Here is a 16,067-nt window from a genome sequence, read left to right as displayed (position 1 = left end):
GTGAATTGGTACTCATCCATGTCTTGGTTCAAGTGTAAGAGTTTGTGAGCTAATTAATCCAATCAAATAAACCAAGAAACCCCAAAAAGAGGAAAACTGAAACAAAAGACACGTTCATTGTGAATTTGGTCGAACTTGAATTCGGTACAATTGTTCTTTACAAGAAACATCAATTCAGGATTTTCATGAAATTGCCCAAAAAAAATAAAAAAGAAGATGAATCACAGTTGAATTTATTGAGAAATCACTTAACAAATAAGCCAAAACACACACACACACACACAAATTCGAGCTTCGGGCCAATTCCATTTTGAGCAAAGCCAAGTGGTAACTCAGTTCACGAAATGGCAATTTCTCCTGATCTCCCCCACTTTACCAGTCAGCACATCAATGGAACCCATATGCACCATTGCAGCAGCATATTTGGCAGCCCAGGCAGATCCATATACTGCATTGTACCAAACCTGCTTAGCAGTCGAGGGACTACTCAATAATGTTTGATCAGATGTCAATAACCCACGATGATATTTCAAGTTCACATAATATTTGTTGTCCAGGCGAAAAGGGGTTGAAACATCAAGATTAGCAGTTGGGTTACTGGTGCCACTGTTACTTGGAGGAGGGCAAGTTGTTTTCAAGAATGCTGCGTATTCGGGATCCAGCGCAGGATCTTGAGGATGAGTAGCACTAAAGTTGTAAAGCCTGTTTGAGAAGGAAGAACAATGTGCAACACCAATGGAGTGAGCACCGGAAAGCGTAACCATTTCATCCAGGGACAATCCCTTTGCTTCGAAATTTTCTTCGAGTTGCGTGACGTTGAAGAAAGGAGCAGGAAGATTTTGTATAACTTCATCACTCAAAGAAACACTGCCATCGCGACGTCCAGCAGGCACTTGATAGCTTATCCCTCCAGCAATTAGGGCGCTGTCTCGAGCAGCGAATGCTATTATGTCCGCACACGAGACAGTTTTGGGGCATGTAGCTTCGATTTCGGCTTTGGCTGCATCAATTACCTCGAACCCATGAAGGCTTGGGTTATTGACAATACTATCTTTCTCAGCTGCAGGGCCCCCAGGAGCTGTGTCTAGCAGCACAGAACCATCGCAACCCTGAATTGTCATGACAGAGCTTAACAATTGAAGATTTAAAACAATCAAAGACTTAGATTTGGTGAATATATCTTGGCTAGAATTACGGTACAATAACAAGTCAAGTGAGTTGAGTAACTTCATTCATTAATTTTTCCAGATCATTGTTAACAACTTTAACATATATATAGCCTGAACAATTGCTGAATGTGAAATAAGATTGACAATTAGTTCCATATAAATGGTTTGGGTAATTTTCATCCGTTACAACACGTTGACATGGCATTTGCACGATAAAATTATAAATAGTGTAATGCTGATATTATTTAGGGTTGAAAGTATAGGATACCCTGACGAAGCAATCATGAAAATGCATCCGAATGAGCCCAGCAGCCGTTCTTGGATTGCTAGCCACAGCCTCGTAAACAGCTTTTCTGACTATTGCCTCAGCAGGAGGGCAATATTTGTTGTAAAACCCGACTTTAAGTAGTGGGGAAGCCAGACTGAACTCAAACTCGATGAAAATCAAACACGAGAGCATCAAAAGTAGAGCAGATTTGGAAGTCGAAGAACTCATTGTGCTTGCTAGTCACTTTGTGGTTATGTATGTTTGTCTTTTTGAGACAGGGAGAGATTGTAATGTCCAGAGACCTTTAACAATGAAAGATTGAGCTAAGTGTTGGATACATGCAGTTCGAGTAGATTATTGGAGATTTATAGGCAGAGAGATTTTAGAAGGTCGCCTGCATGCATGATTATATTATACTGCTTGGAAATGCAAGGCGTGCGTAGTTGTTGAGAACCAATGATGCGAGAGTTTTGAAGTTTTCTTCAGGCTTCTGACTTTGCACTGTTTTCTGCCGCCTTCCCATTAAACATTTACCTGTGCTCTCTCCCATCCAAACGCCCTTAAAACATATTTTACATCTTCATTAGTTTCCCTTTTCTCTTCATTTTTTAGTTTTTACGTTCTTCAATCATCACGTTCTCCTGATTACGTTCTTCAATTTTTTACCTGATGTGTGCATCCAGTTATACAAAAGCAACTTTGGCTTGAGTCATACTTGCAGGCGAAGAAATTTTCTCCGTCTCCAAACTTTGCATGGTTAATTTTGTGCATTTTTTATATAACTGGAATTGACCAAAATACACAGTATTCTAGTGAATCAATGATCAATAGCATCCAATTAATGATCTAAGACCCTTTGAAACAATACAAAGGAAGGGCATTATGCTGGACATACCCGAATATTTTTTCTCAACTCGTCAAGGAAAAAAGTGAGTAAATGGGATGCTTTTGCGATAGGTTTGTAAATACTATAGCATCAAGTGTACAACGTAGATATTCAGGCTATGGAGCAGAATTTGGTGAAAACATAATATGGTTGCAGCTGCACACCATCATTAGTCCCAGAAAACTAAGGTACTGTTTCATAATCCAATTCAGTATTTAAACCTAATGGTTGGGTTCAGATTTTAATCTATTCACACGTATTTGATGATAAAAAATAAAACATCTCAGATGTCACTCAATTTTCTAGACCAAATTTATTCTAAAAAATAAGTGATAACCTATTCACTTATCATTTAATACAGATATACTCGAATGATGGGATTTTAATACTTAATAATTCAGTAATTTAATGAATTTATATTTTAGATTTTAATTTTTCGTACTTCAATCTTATTAAACGCATCCTAAGGTTATTCTAGTGTTATTGTTCACGTTAACAATTGAGTGCCCCCGTCTGGATTGGCTATAAATAATCAATTTTATAGATTCACTGTACATTCTCAAGTTGTATATAAAACAATTAGAAGTTGGGACAAATTATTTCATAGCACTTCTCAGGTTGTATCTAAAGAATTCGGTTGGACGATCACATGAAATGATATTTTGAGTAGTATTTGGTATGATGGATTAAAACTGGAAAGCTTCCTAGAACTGACTGACATATGTCTACAACTGGAAAAGCAACAATTGCCTGCACCAATAATAAGGTCGATCAGTGTTTAGAAAAGTTGATTTCTGGTGGAACGAGAACAAGCCATATGTGAGAAAGCCAAAAGCCGGCAACTCTTGAGTCCTTACAGGGCACTTAACTACACTACCCCAAACCCTCTACTCTCCGATGTGGGCACTTAACTACACTACCCCAAACCCTCTACTCTCCGATGTGGGATATCAACCTCCACAAGGAAGCCTGCCCTGCGGTGGGCTGAACCTAAAGAGACCCGTTACCCCCCGTGAATGAGGCTGATGTCTTTTTTCCAAAGCCCAAAGGACTTTTGATAGCTTTGTCAAACGAAATTCCCGTGAGAAATCCAAAAGCCGGCAACTCTTGAGTCCTCACAGGGCACTTAACTACACTACCCCAAACCCTCTACTCTCCGATGTGGGATATCAACCTCCACAAGGGAGCTTCGTTTGACAAAGCTATCAAAAGTCCTTTGGGCTTTGGAAAAAAGAGAACAAGCCATATGTACCAAGTTATCAGCGTACAAACGATTAGTGATTAAACCATTCGGGTTCGCCGCCGAGAGCTGTTAGAGTTAGAATTAATGAAGGTTGAGAACGTGAGATTGAAAATCCCCCTTACATTTAGACCAATTAATTATGTGTTAATTTGTATCCGAGTTATACCAAACCAAATAGGGAAAAAAAATGCAATGGGAAGATGCACTGACGCAAATTAAACCACCGTGTTTTGGTTCGGTGATCATTAAAAAGAGATTAAATCCTTCTTTGAACTATAAGTCGGGGTTTCGAACTCGCCTACAGTAAACAAAAAATCCAAAATTTTTTGATCTATTCGAATCTGTAGACCCACTAACCCTTATACAACCTCTTTAAAATATATTAGACTAAAAAAATGTTATAGTTGCGACAAAAACAAAAAAAAAAACTCTTGCACATTAGTCCCTTGCTCTAATTCATTTCATATTTGCAACATACATTAGTTTCAATTTTGATTTAACCCCTATTTAGAACTAGAATATGGTAATCAAAAAAGAAAAAAAAATTGGTGAAACTTGAGAGCTTGTGATTGGAAAAATGAATATGGTCAAACATGATAGGGCAAAAAACCTCAGCGGCCATTAAACTATTGTCAGGATCATGTTTTGGCCATCGAACTATTTTTTGTCAATAATTAGCCACTAAACAACTTAATCAGTAGACTCGTGACCATTTCGTCGGTAATGACTTTTAATTTCTGAAATTAGCATGACACGTGGCAAAATACAGGGGCAAATTTGTCCAACAATTTACTGACCGTTTACTTTAGTTTTCATTAAACCATCGAAGAGGAGGGAAGGGAAAATCTTGGTTTAGTGTGTTTGGTCTTTTGTGGAGTAAAAAATAGGGCCTCAATTGGGAGCCCTAAATTAGATGTCAGAAATCGAAGAAGCCAGTGAATGTCGAGATGCTCTCCTAAACCCATATCGTGTCGTGCAAGACCAGTTGAACTGTCGAGTTAAAGGCGAGTCTGTAAAGCCTTGTACCCTCCATTGTCCTAAGGTTCGTGGGCTGTTCGCCGATATAGTTATACCGGATTGGCGGATTCCCCAGGGAATCATCGGTGAAGACACCGCTGATGTTAAAGAAATGTGCATTAAGGAGCGAGATCTCTGGCTTGATAAATGAGATGTTGTTGAAGTACGCAGCTTTTCGCGATCCATGGATGCAAGTAGCACAGGGGTTGAAGCCTAGGCCCATTGTGAAAAGGAGAGTGATCAACGGTCAAGGGGACTCTGACGTGGTGTCTTTGTGAGTTGAGGCTTTTTCAGGGAGTCGACGAATGTTGTAGCCAAAGGAGTTGCATTTCTAGGTAGAAGGTCTGTTAATGTGGTGGCTGCAGATGATTGGGTGCCGGAATAATGCACGGTGGCAGTGGTAGCGTGTAGTCGATAGGAACGGGCTCCGCCATGAATGGTGAGGCTGCCATCAAGTACTTGCCCATACCAAGATCAGCCTCTAAAATGGCATTTGTGGTCTGTCCTGGCGTAACCTCAACAACCGTGAGGCTGTGGCTGGCAATCTTGAAGAATAACTCTTCATTAAGTGCAGCATTGATGGTCTTCAGCATATATTTCTTGCCAGGACAAATTTGCCCCTGTGCTTTGCCACATGTCATACTAATTTCAGAAATTAAGAGTCATTACCGACGAAATGGCCACGAATCTACTGATTAAGTTGTTTAGTGACCAATTATTGACAAAAAATAGTTCGATGGCCAAAATATGATCTTGACAATAGTTTAATGGCCGCTGAGGTTTTTTGCCCAACATGATAATACTCAATTATTCAATTGAACATTGTTCTTGTGTCGAACCATGTTAATGGAGTTATTAGATTCAAACTTTTCATACTCCAAGAAATTAAAATGGAGAAAAAGGAAGACCTTTTTTTTAACCGATCATAAACGAGGCCTAAGCCCATTTAGATATTCACAATTGTTTTGCTTCCTTCACCAATCTTGTCTTGTTTGGAGTTTGGACTGATACCCTCGCAGGCCCAACAAATTGGATTGAAAAGGGCGCCGAATACCAATCAAAGAGGTACGACTTGTTAAACTGCAATTGAAGCTAGCAAAGTCTAAACCGTAAATCGAGAAAGAGAGAGATGTGGAGAGACAAGAGTCCCGGAGTAAAGATCCTCTGGATCTGGACCATCGGAACTGCCGCCGGTACTGATTGCTACCGTCTCTCGTCTCTCCTTTGTCCACCACTTCTGCCCCTCCATGAAATTCCGCATTTCTGCTGCTAAAACGGGTTCCTGTTTTTGCTTTGTTTTGTTGCAGTTTTGGTGACAAATGTTGCTAGGACTAGGATGAGGGACATGGAGCAGCTCATCAACTCCCAATCCCAAGAACAAGAGCAGCAGCAACAAAACCCACATATCATCGACTCTGTTATAACTGACCAGCCATCTGATCCTGCTTTTGAAGCCATTCGAGAAGAGAAATCGTAGCTTTTGACTAGAAAGTTTTTTGTGAACCTGCTAGTGTTGCTTTCCCGCCTAGGATAATACTAGGTGTTTGATGAATTGCCTGACTGAGATGTCTACTACCTCTTTCAAAATCCATATGTTGAATGCTTTGCTTGTCTTGCTCCTTCCAACCATTTCAAGCTCAAATATCTTGCAGGCGCGATGGGGTGACAGTAGCGACTTTTTGAATTCATGACTTCCTGCTCGCAATCTCTTCTATTTTACCATCCAACTTGCCAGAGCGAGAGTGGTTTTTACACAGTTGTCGTTCCTCTTTCATTTTCGTTTAACTATCAACATGCGTGTCTATGTTCGGAATCACAGGAATTGATTGGTTTTGGTGACTCCCAAGAATGAAGGCATTAGGCTTTACACTCTTTATTATCATACTTGATTCTGGTTTATGCAACTCCCAAGAATGAACAAGGCCAGGTAGCAGAACTAGTCAATCATTTCGGTTGTGCATCAAATGGCAAATACTGAGCCTCAAAATCTGGGATGATTTCACCATTTCTTGTTTGTTTTTTGTCTGATAAAAACGAAAGTCTCGTCAACTAGATGGTTGAAACCGTCCACCACCAACACCACTTGCTTAACGATAGGCAAAAGGGAAATTCCAATCACTAATTGGCGGAGCAATTGCTTGGAAACAGACAAGCAAAAATCCCACAAGAGTCAACAAAGTCGGACAACTTGGCAAAACGAGCCAATTCATGATCCGCACCCCGCTTTGCTTGCCTTCATTGTACATCAAAACTGGAAAAGACTGCTCGCACTTGTTGTCTTTCTACTATTGGTCAAGTCCTCACACTTGTTTTCTGCTATTGCACCTACTTCGAGTGTATTCTTTGAGGTCAAAGAAAAAAGAATTAGCTATGGAGCTCATATCTGGTAAAAATTATTTCTATAACCCAAAGTAATTTTAGAAAATTTTTACATGTTTATTAGTAATTGAAAATTTTGGATTGCTGATTGAATTTTAAATTAGTAAATATTCTTAAACCCCTTGTAAAATGTTTGAAAATATTTTCTTTTACAATGCAATCTTTATTTTTTTTTCTCTTTTTTCATTATACAAATATATATTTCTTGAAACTACAAAAAAAAAATTTTTGGTTCAAGAGAGAAATTTACTTATCAAACTAATATTTTTTTAATAATTTAGTGACTAGTTTTGTTATTTACTTGCTAGTAGTAGTAGTAATTAAGAAGCTAGTCACAAGTGCATGCGATGAACTCGCCCGGAATTTTACCCCCCGGCAGGGCGGCGGAGATTTAGACAAAGGCAATTGACTGCTGACTCAATCCGGACTTGAAGATTGAAAAGCAATGGACGATAACGACATTGCACTACTTTTTCAGTGGCTCACATGCATGACGCTACTGTGGATGCCAAACGCGGAACCCATTAGCAGCGGAACGCGTAAGCCGCTCCTGGCCCTGGGTGCCTCTGCAAAGCAACCGCTTCCGTCGGAGATTCACTTTTCCTATCCCCCACTAACTATCCCCCCATAATCCTATCCCAGCTCCACAAAAAAATGTCACCAAAATTCGAGAATTATGGAATGACAAAAGTGTTGTTTGGATTGCCGTTTACGTATTGGTCAACCACCGCTTTTTTTATTTCATATATATAAAACAATTTTCTATAAAAGCAAACAGGCTTGCATGTTAAAGAACTAGTCAAGAGTCACTTGCATGAGGAGGTGAGAGTCTCACGTACGGACGGAGCTTCATCCTTACTCGCCTGGTGTCTATTGTAGTAATTTTAGGACCAATGATTGGACCATGGAAACTAGAAATATTTTTTTTTGGGGGATAAAGGAACATATTAATTATGTTGAATGCCCTCATAGAATTCATAATTGCACGAATCAACTTTAAAATTTTAGACAAGTGTGTTTGGTTAACCATGATTTGGAAAAAAAAAAATTTTTTATTTGCTTGTATTACAAACACAATTTTTAACACATCTATTTATCTTTCCAATCATTTTTTTATCTCGCATATATTATATCACAAAAAGTGTTATAGTAGTTATTTCAAATAATCTCCTATCCAAACGCATGTGACCCATCTTTTTATCAATTGTATAACCTTTCTATCTTGGAATTGTAACCTTTTTTTCTCAAAGAGATTAATTGACCGTTTTAATTATTAGTAATATCTTACGAGATTAGATGATTATTGTACTGACATGCAAAGCAATGAATTTTATTTTTTGGTTGTAAATCATTGAATACACTATTTCATGCTGTTAATTATTGATTCAAATTTGTAAGCAACCAGACAAGAATAGTTTATCATGCCTTTTTAAGCGACTTGATTAGGCTTACAAATCACTGATCCCTTTTTTTTTTCTTGTCATTAAACCACTTCCACTGGCTAGGGTCTCATATAAAACCAAATAATTTGTAAATCTAAATCACCTAAGTTATCCATTATATAAGAGGTCAAAATAAGATATACCACATAGGACTGAATGATGAATCGAGTTATTCGATACCCGATTCGAGTTTGATTTGATAAAAGTTCGTTTGATTTTGGTTTGCCAACTAATTAAGTGGAGTTTGACTAGCGTCTTATATTCAATAACTTTTAAATTCGATAAAAAAACTCGTTCAAATCCGATTTATTTCAGATAAAAAAAGTTAAATTTAAATAAAATTTTAAACTTGTTAAAATAATCAAACAAATTTGAATATTAAGATGTTCGGTTTCATTACACTCATTTACAGCCCTAATAGCCAACCTCATAAGGAGGTTAAAGTTTTTTCAAGGAAAAAAAAAAAAAAACAAAACGGAGAGAGAGAGAGGATGTCAAAGTAATAACCAAAAGTTAATGAGGGAAATTTCTATAACCTTGCTAAAAGTTGGAGAAAGTTAGTATATAAAATACCCCGACCTTTTTGGGTAATTGTAAGAAAGTCTCAGGCTATAAATAATTTCCTGCGCGTTAAAACTAACCATATTGGTGCTCCCTCTCCCTCTCTCTCTTCTTCCCTTTCTCTCTCTACGTTTCTATCATCGCACAAAGCAAAGAGTCTCTCATAAGACTCCAATTCCTCGATTTTTCGACATCTTGGTTTATGAGGTAATAATGAATTGATTTTGAGTTAGCTTTGATGAGATATTTGCAGATAGATCTGATTTTACTCTTTAAGAAATTGCTGAAATGGAAAATCTGCTTTTTGTTTTTTCTAAAAATGTCAATTGAACATTCGGTGTTAATCGTTCTTTCAAGATCGAATGATTCGTTCATTCTGATGTGTTAGGTGACTAATCGTCTTCCAAAGCAGGAAAAGATTGGAATTGATTTAACAAAAGCTAGCCTTTGTTTTTTTTCCCCTATGATTTCTTGCTGTAGATTTAGCTGAGAAGACGTTTTATGGTTAAGTTATATATATATATAGATCTAGAAGATAGCTGATTTTATTGTTTAAAAATTTTGTTCACGAATCACGATGGAGTATTGAACTTATTGATCTGGTGTGATTTTGCAGCTCGAAGGAGAGACCCACTCTTGGGTAAGTTTCCTTTAATTTTTAGGTTTTCATGCATAAATCTGTAAATAGGATGTTCATTTGCTAGTACTAGCTATTGATTATGTTTTATTATGATTTGACGTCAAATTGGAATATTCTGGTGGATAGTTATTGGTTTCGTGGATATTAATTTTAAGAGTTTGGAGAACTGAGTTCTGCAGTTTTAAATGCAAGAGAGCTAGTAATTGACAGCAGAATATGTGACTTTAGCCCGAAAAGAACACAAAAAAGGAAGGAAGAATGAAAGAACCAAAGACATGTTCCAACTGGGAATTTATCCTTAAAACACAACAGTTACACACTGCTTTGCTGGTTTTCTGCAGTTTCTTTAGACTTCAAAACGCCTATGGTTTTGTTTCATCAAGATGATGCTATTTTGGTTCTGAAATTTATGGTCTTTTCTTGTTTTATTTGCACTTTTGGGTTCTATATGTTGTTGCATCATTGCCAAAGTGATGGGTCATGCTCCATAGAGAGTGTGATGCTATAAGTTTTCTTTCATGCATGTAAAAATTGCTCTGTCAGGTTGTTGATTTTAGCCTGTCAAGACTGAGGTTACCCCCATCAACTATTTTTCATTTATCCTGTGGACAACTCAATCAGAACTATCGTGATTTGTTCTCTCTTATATGTTGTCAACTAAATCAGAAGCTTAGTTGCTTAATTGACCTGATTTTCTTTTGCAGTTGTATATTTGTTTGGCAATTAATATGATTATATACATAGGTAGTACAAATAAAATGTGTTAATCCTGAATATTATGGCCTGTTGTGTTTGTTTTAAACACTTACCCTGTTTAGAATTAGTTGACAATTTGGTCTGCCGTACAGTGGCACGCGGATTAAGACCCGCAAACGGAATATTGCGGCACCGCTGGACCCTGCAGCATTTGCGGATGCAGTGGTCCAGATTTATCTGGATAATGCTGGTGATCTGGTAAATATTTTTTTGATCCATACTAACTTCATTTTCTCCCTTTTTCTTCTGTTTTTCTTTGTTTATATTCTACCTGGTTGTGCATTCTTACAAGTTTGTACGCATGTTTGGCTGGTGAAGGGGTCAAAGAGGTTCCATAATAAATTTTACACTTCATGCAGGAACTTATTGCTAAGAGCATTGAGTCCTCAGACCTTAACTTCTCAAGATACGGTGACACCTTTTTTGAGGCAAGTATCTCAGGATTTTTGTAAAGCTCTTTATATACTTGATGCGTGTATTGCCATTAGTTTTTAATATTTCAATTTCCATCTCACTATGACTGCAAACATTGTCAGTGGGAAGTAAACAAGAATGTCTGTAAGGTTTGATAAAATTTATGAATTTTGAGTGGAAAGAACTGTTCCTGCTAGCCATGAACTTTTTTAAATGAGATTGTACAGCTAAGGATAATTGAGACTTTCTTGTGCTTTAATTGGATGGTGATGTTGTTAGCATTGTGAATGAGTCTTGTTTACCATTGTGCTTGAAGAAAAACGAATGAAGCTCCTATCATCATTTAATTGTATTATTATCATTTTGTACTCTACCCACTGGAAACATGACTGTTTTCAGACTCTGAGATGTCAATTATATGCTCCACAAGTGTAGTTGGCTTTCCTTTTTGTGGATTGCCTATTTAATGCCAATGGATGCATCCAGTTGCTAGATATGTTCACCTAGCACAAATTTTGGGGCATCCTAAATTTTGATAGTGGTGCTGTATGAGTATGTGAAGACCATTTTTTTAAGTGCTTTTCTGGTTGGTTCCTTTTAACTTGAGCAGTAAAAAGGTTGTCTGAAGATCTTGTTCTTTGGTAGTTCAAAGTGTGTGGATATTAAAGTACTTGCGGGGGTTTACATAGGCAAGCTCTTCTTTTTCTCTCTTGGGTTACTTCTTTCTCCATTTCTCTTTGGGAAGTAGTGCTGGAATGGAAAGAGGGTTGGTAAAAACAAATCTTCCAATGGCACCTGATGAGGATTACTTACCATTTTATATTGTCTGAGGACTTTGAGGCTGCTGTGCTCTTTGATCTTACTCCTTGTAAATTTTCAGGTCGTCTTCACAGGGGGCCGTACACAACCTGGAACGACTAAACCTGATGAGGGGGACCGCCATCCTTACTCTATAATTGAGTGTGAGCCTAAGCGTGATGTCATTTTACCATCTGTAGTATACATACAGAAGATATTGCGAAGGAAACCTTTCCTTATAAAAAACCTTGAAAATGTTATGCGAAGATTTTTGCAATCGTTGGAGCTTTTCGAGGAAAATGAAAGGAAGAAGCTTGCTATTTTCACTGCTCTTGCTTTTTCACAGAAGTTGTCAGGTCTCCCACCTGAGACTGTGTTCCAACCCCTACTTAAGGATAACCTTGTTGGCAAAGGGCTAGTTCTGTCATTTATCACAGACTTCTTTAAGGAATATCTGATTGATAACAGCCTTGATGATTTAATTTCAATCTTGAAGCGGGGTAAGATGGAGGAAAATCTTCTTGAGTTCTTCCCCCCTGCAAAGAGAACTCCTGAAGCTTTCTCAGAGCATTTCACGTAAGTTTTCTCTTTCCCTTTTTAAATTTGGAATGGCCTTCAGTGGCAGTTCAGTTTTCCTTTTTGCTTTTGTAAGATCAAATTTAAATATTTTAGGTGCTCCTGTAAAAATTCGTGATAGAAAAGATCTGAATTGATTGGCTTTTGTCTTTTTGTTCGTTCTATTTTGAGATTGCTTACAGAGCGGTTTCATGTTTACAGTATTATGGAATTTGAATCGTATGATTCTACCATCCTTTTTATGTGACCTAGCTGTTATTGGATATGCAAGTGCCATTGTGTTAAGTCATGAAGATAAACCGTCTTTTCTTACCATTGGATATACTCTGTTCGAGTAATTTGATAACGTCAAGAAAATATTTGGCCTTAAGCAAATGCCATGTTTGTACTGTGTCCTATGAACAAATGAAGAGTTACTCCGTAGATTTTCTGAGAAAGGTTTAAGCTGCTTGTTTTACTTTTTAGTGTTTGTGTGGTTGTGTATGGTTTACTAATGTAGAAAAAAGTTCTTACTCAGTACATTATTCTTGGGAAGAAAGAAGTTTCTGAAAGAAGTAACTGACAGATAGCAAAAGCTGTCTTAGTGTTTTTTTTTATTATATCCTTCAGTATACAGGGGGAGTATAGAGAAATTGAGAGACGCCGTCAACTCTTCTTACGATCACTATTTAAGATGAGAGCAGTATGTATTTGTGATGACCATGATATGTGTGTGTGTGTGTGTTGACGTCAATTTCTTCTCTCTTTTCTTCTTTGAAGAGAATTTTGGTCTTTAGTTTCAAGTAATATCTTTATTGTTGTCACTGCCATCTGTGCTTCTTGAACTCTGTCATGTTTCATTTCTTTCCATATATTAAGTTTTGTCACTTTTTGCTTTGAACTTTCCTATGCTTTAAGTTGGGCCTCCTTTCTAATTAATTTGTTAACTGGTCTGAGAGGAATGAAATGAGGGCATTGAAAAGTTTATAAGCAAGATTGTTTGGAATTCAGCCAAGCAAGAAAAGAAAGTAAATTAGTAGTAATACGCAATCCACATCAAACATGATATTTTTCTTCCCTCCAAAGAAATGGAGGAAAGACTTAGGTAGTTTTTTTATTTTTATTTTTTGTTGGTTAGCTTTGGCGAGTTGAATAGGATTATATTGCTTATCTTCGAAGTTCCAAAAATAATACAAGAACCCATATGTAAGAATGATGATGTTTAAGCAGGCAAAAAGCGTAGGCCTGCTTTGGTTTTTACTCTTTCCCCTTCCCAAATGTGCCCTCTCTCTCTCTCTCTCTCGCACACACACACACACATTTTTTTTTGGTTTTGTGATATAATGTTGATTCTCTTTTCTTAATGCCTGTTGCCTAGTTCCCTTCCTTTTTCTCATCTACTTGGAAAAACAGTCACTTAATAAACACGTCTCTCAATTCTCAACAGTATGCATCAATTTTACTTGAATGTGCATGTATATGCATTAAGGGGCAATTTTCAATCATTATATTGTCTGGTTCTATGTACATGTTGCTAATAGTAGTTATATTTCTATTGTTTTATTCATTGGTGGTGATCTGAAACTCAATTTGTCTCTAGGTCTTATTTAGTTGATAGTAAGTCCTAAACATTGTAATTCTTTATTATCGTCTGTTTCCAGAGTTTAGTCAACTGTACTGAATTAAATGAATGTTTCAGCAAAGAGGGGCTTCTGCCGTTGGTTGAGTACAATGACAAGAAGATATTTGAGGTGAAGCTGAAGGAAATGAAATCTGCTCTAACAAGCCAGATAGCAGAAGAAGCAGACATATCTGAAGTCATAGAAACAGTGAAGCAACATGTAAAAGATGCTAAATTTCCTGACATTGAGGTTGTTCGGATTCTGTGGGATGTTCTGATGGATGCTGTTCAGTGGTCAGGCAAGAACCAACAGCAGAATGCAAATTCAGCTCTTCGTCAGGTATGACGTTTGATTTATGTATGGGGACCCTGCATAAGCATTGTATGTATTTAGCTACAACTTGCTAAATCACAGATAGAGTTTTGAACTATTTTGACTTATGGAGTTTTGCATGGTGATTCTGTTCCTGATTTACCCTGCTCTTCATGTTTTAAAGAGAAGGAAAAGCTTCGCTACTGTTTGCACTGGCTGTAATGTTTACATAATAGTTTCTGAATATATTTTTTGAATGTTTTTCTATGTTTAGGTCAAAACATGGGCAAAGTTATTGAATACCTTCTGCACTAGTGGAAAGCTGGAGCTGGAACTTATATACAAAATCCAAGTCCAGTGCTATGAGGATACAAAACTGATGAAACTATTCCCTGAAATTGTGAAGTCCCTTTATGACGAGGATGTTCTAGCTGAAGATACCATTCTTCACTGGTGCCGAAAGGGAACCAATCCTAAGGGCAGGTATTATATTTAATTGGCATTTGATACTGTTTTTAGGCAGATATCATGTAAATTTCTCCTGTTATTTTTCTATTTTCTAGAATCCTCCAGGGGAATGTCACCTTTAGTCCATCAAAGAGCTTAATATTTGTCATTTTACACTTTGATTATCTTCTTTTTCTTTTCTCCCCTAGAGATGCACATTCTAGATGGAAACCTCTTCAGAACTGTAATTTCCGCTTCATTATTAGTATGGAAATCAGTTACCGTCTGCCTTTGACCTCTCACCTATTTGCCTTAATTTGTTTTATCTTCCCAGCTTACTGCTCATAGGGTGTAGTTACCTCGTGCTTTCCACAGGTGGTACAAATATATTTATTTGTAAACATGCTATAGTTTGACAGAGGCACTATTCGACATATTTGATGTACTGCAAAATGTGCCTGAAACTGTGATGAGCTTTAGAAGTTATTGAGCATAAATATTTAACAAGCAATCTGAACAGGTTTGTTGTTTTAGCATATTGTTATTATTCTTTTGGCGGGTGTAGTGTGGTGGTAGCGGTGTCCCAAAGGGAAAGTATCAGCTCTTACAGCCTATCCAGTTTATTATTCATCTTCTGGGATTAAACAATTTATCTGACATCCTTGTTACTAACTGGTTCCTATCTTTTCTGAATGAGCTTTGATTTTTTCATTGTTTTTTGGAAAATCAATAATAACATGAGTTGTGAAATGTATAGTTTAGTGTTTCTTAGAAATTGTCCGTTTACTTATCTATGAACACTTTGGATGCATGATCTAACTAGTAACTTCTGCATTTTCACTACCGAATGCTGGGGTAGACTAGGGAAAATTTGTGAGATCGCTACTTTTGATCATTTGATTTTTCAGGTCAAAGTTGTTGGAGCTAATTTTTGCTCTTGAATGCAGGCAAACCTTTGTCAAGGCATTGGAGCCATTTGTGAAATGGCTGGAGGAGGCGGAAGAAGAGGAGTGAGTTTGTGGAGACAGTTCATCTGTTGAGTTGGGCAATGAAGAGGAATAAAACTCCGGTGATGGAATTGAACCTGGCCCTGAGAACTCACTGTTGTCTCGAATGTTGACTCGTGGCTTACTATTTCTATAAAGGATATTGAACGTCCCTAATGTCATTTATATTCTTGTTTTTCCTGATTGTTAACAAATAAATACTCTTGCTTTATACCTTTAGACAATCTTATGCAAGTTTGCTTTTTCTTTTCTTTTTTTTTTTAGTTAACTTAATTATTATATCCTGGTAATTGATCTGTGTCCCAATAAATTTTGCTTTTCGACTAGGTTCTTGCTATATTTGCAGCTCGTTTTCTTAGGGAGAAGAGTTGTTTCGAGATAAAATCTTAATAAGAAGTTTTAAGATTTTGGATTGTGCTATTATCATTTCATCTGCTATCAGGTTTGTTGTGCTAATTTCCGTTAAGAGCCCAATAAGATAGTTCATGGCGTTCCTGTGGCTGGAGAATGTTTAGGTCTTGAATAGCAAATGTTGGGTGACCATGGTCAGG

General features: G+C 37.2%; 2 protein-coding genes and 1 long non-coding RNA gene across 3 annotated transcripts; 2 read left to right on the top strand and 1 right to left on the bottom strand.

Moving 5' to 3' along the window:
- Positions 1-212: 212 nt before the first annotated feature.
- Positions 213-1,772, bottom strand: LOC113708767 (peroxidase 5-like). The gene is made up of 2 exons (XM_027231363.2): positions 1,438-1,772; positions 213-1,109 (listed from the first exon to the last, which is right to left on the bottom strand). Exons 1-2 carry the CDS (start codon positions 1,663-1,665, stop codon positions 333-335), a joined length of 1,005 nt encoding a protein of 334 aa, XP_027087164.1. The 5' UTR covers positions 1,666-1,772; the 3' UTR covers positions 213-332.
- Positions 1,773-5,436: 3,664 nt separating this feature from the next.
- LOC140013999 (uncharacterized) lies at positions 5,437-6,212 on the top strand. The gene is made up of 2 exons (XR_011820849.1): positions 5,437-5,776; positions 5,891-6,212. It is a non-coding gene; the product is annotated as an uncharacterized lncRNA (long non-coding RNA).
- A 2,787-nt stretch (positions 6,213-8,999) lies between these two features.
- LOC113708769 (uncharacterized) lies at positions 9,000-15,767 on the top strand. The gene is made up of 8 exons (XM_027231365.2): positions 9,000-9,172; positions 9,582-9,605; positions 10,454-10,559; positions 10,721-10,789; positions 11,656-12,149; positions 13,828-14,089; positions 14,337-14,545; positions 15,457-15,767. The coding sequence occupies exons 1-8, from the start codon at positions 9,168-9,170 to the stop codon at positions 15,521-15,523; spliced, it is 1,236 nt and encodes a 411-aa protein (XP_027087166.1). The 5' UTR covers positions 9,000-9,167; the 3' UTR covers positions 15,524-15,767.
- The last annotated feature ends 300 nt before the right edge of the window (positions 15,768-16,067 follow it).

The sequence above is a fragment of the Coffea arabica genome, chromosome 9c, assembly GCF_036785885.1.
Source record: "Coffea arabica cultivar ET-39 chromosome 9c, Coffea Arabica ET-39 HiFi, whole genome shotgun sequence".
NCBI lineage: Eukaryota > Viridiplantae > Streptophyta > Magnoliopsida > Gentianales > Rubiaceae > Coffea > Coffea arabica.
Note: the sequence above shows the minus strand (reverse complement) of the source record. Positions and strands in the feature narration are given on the sequence as shown.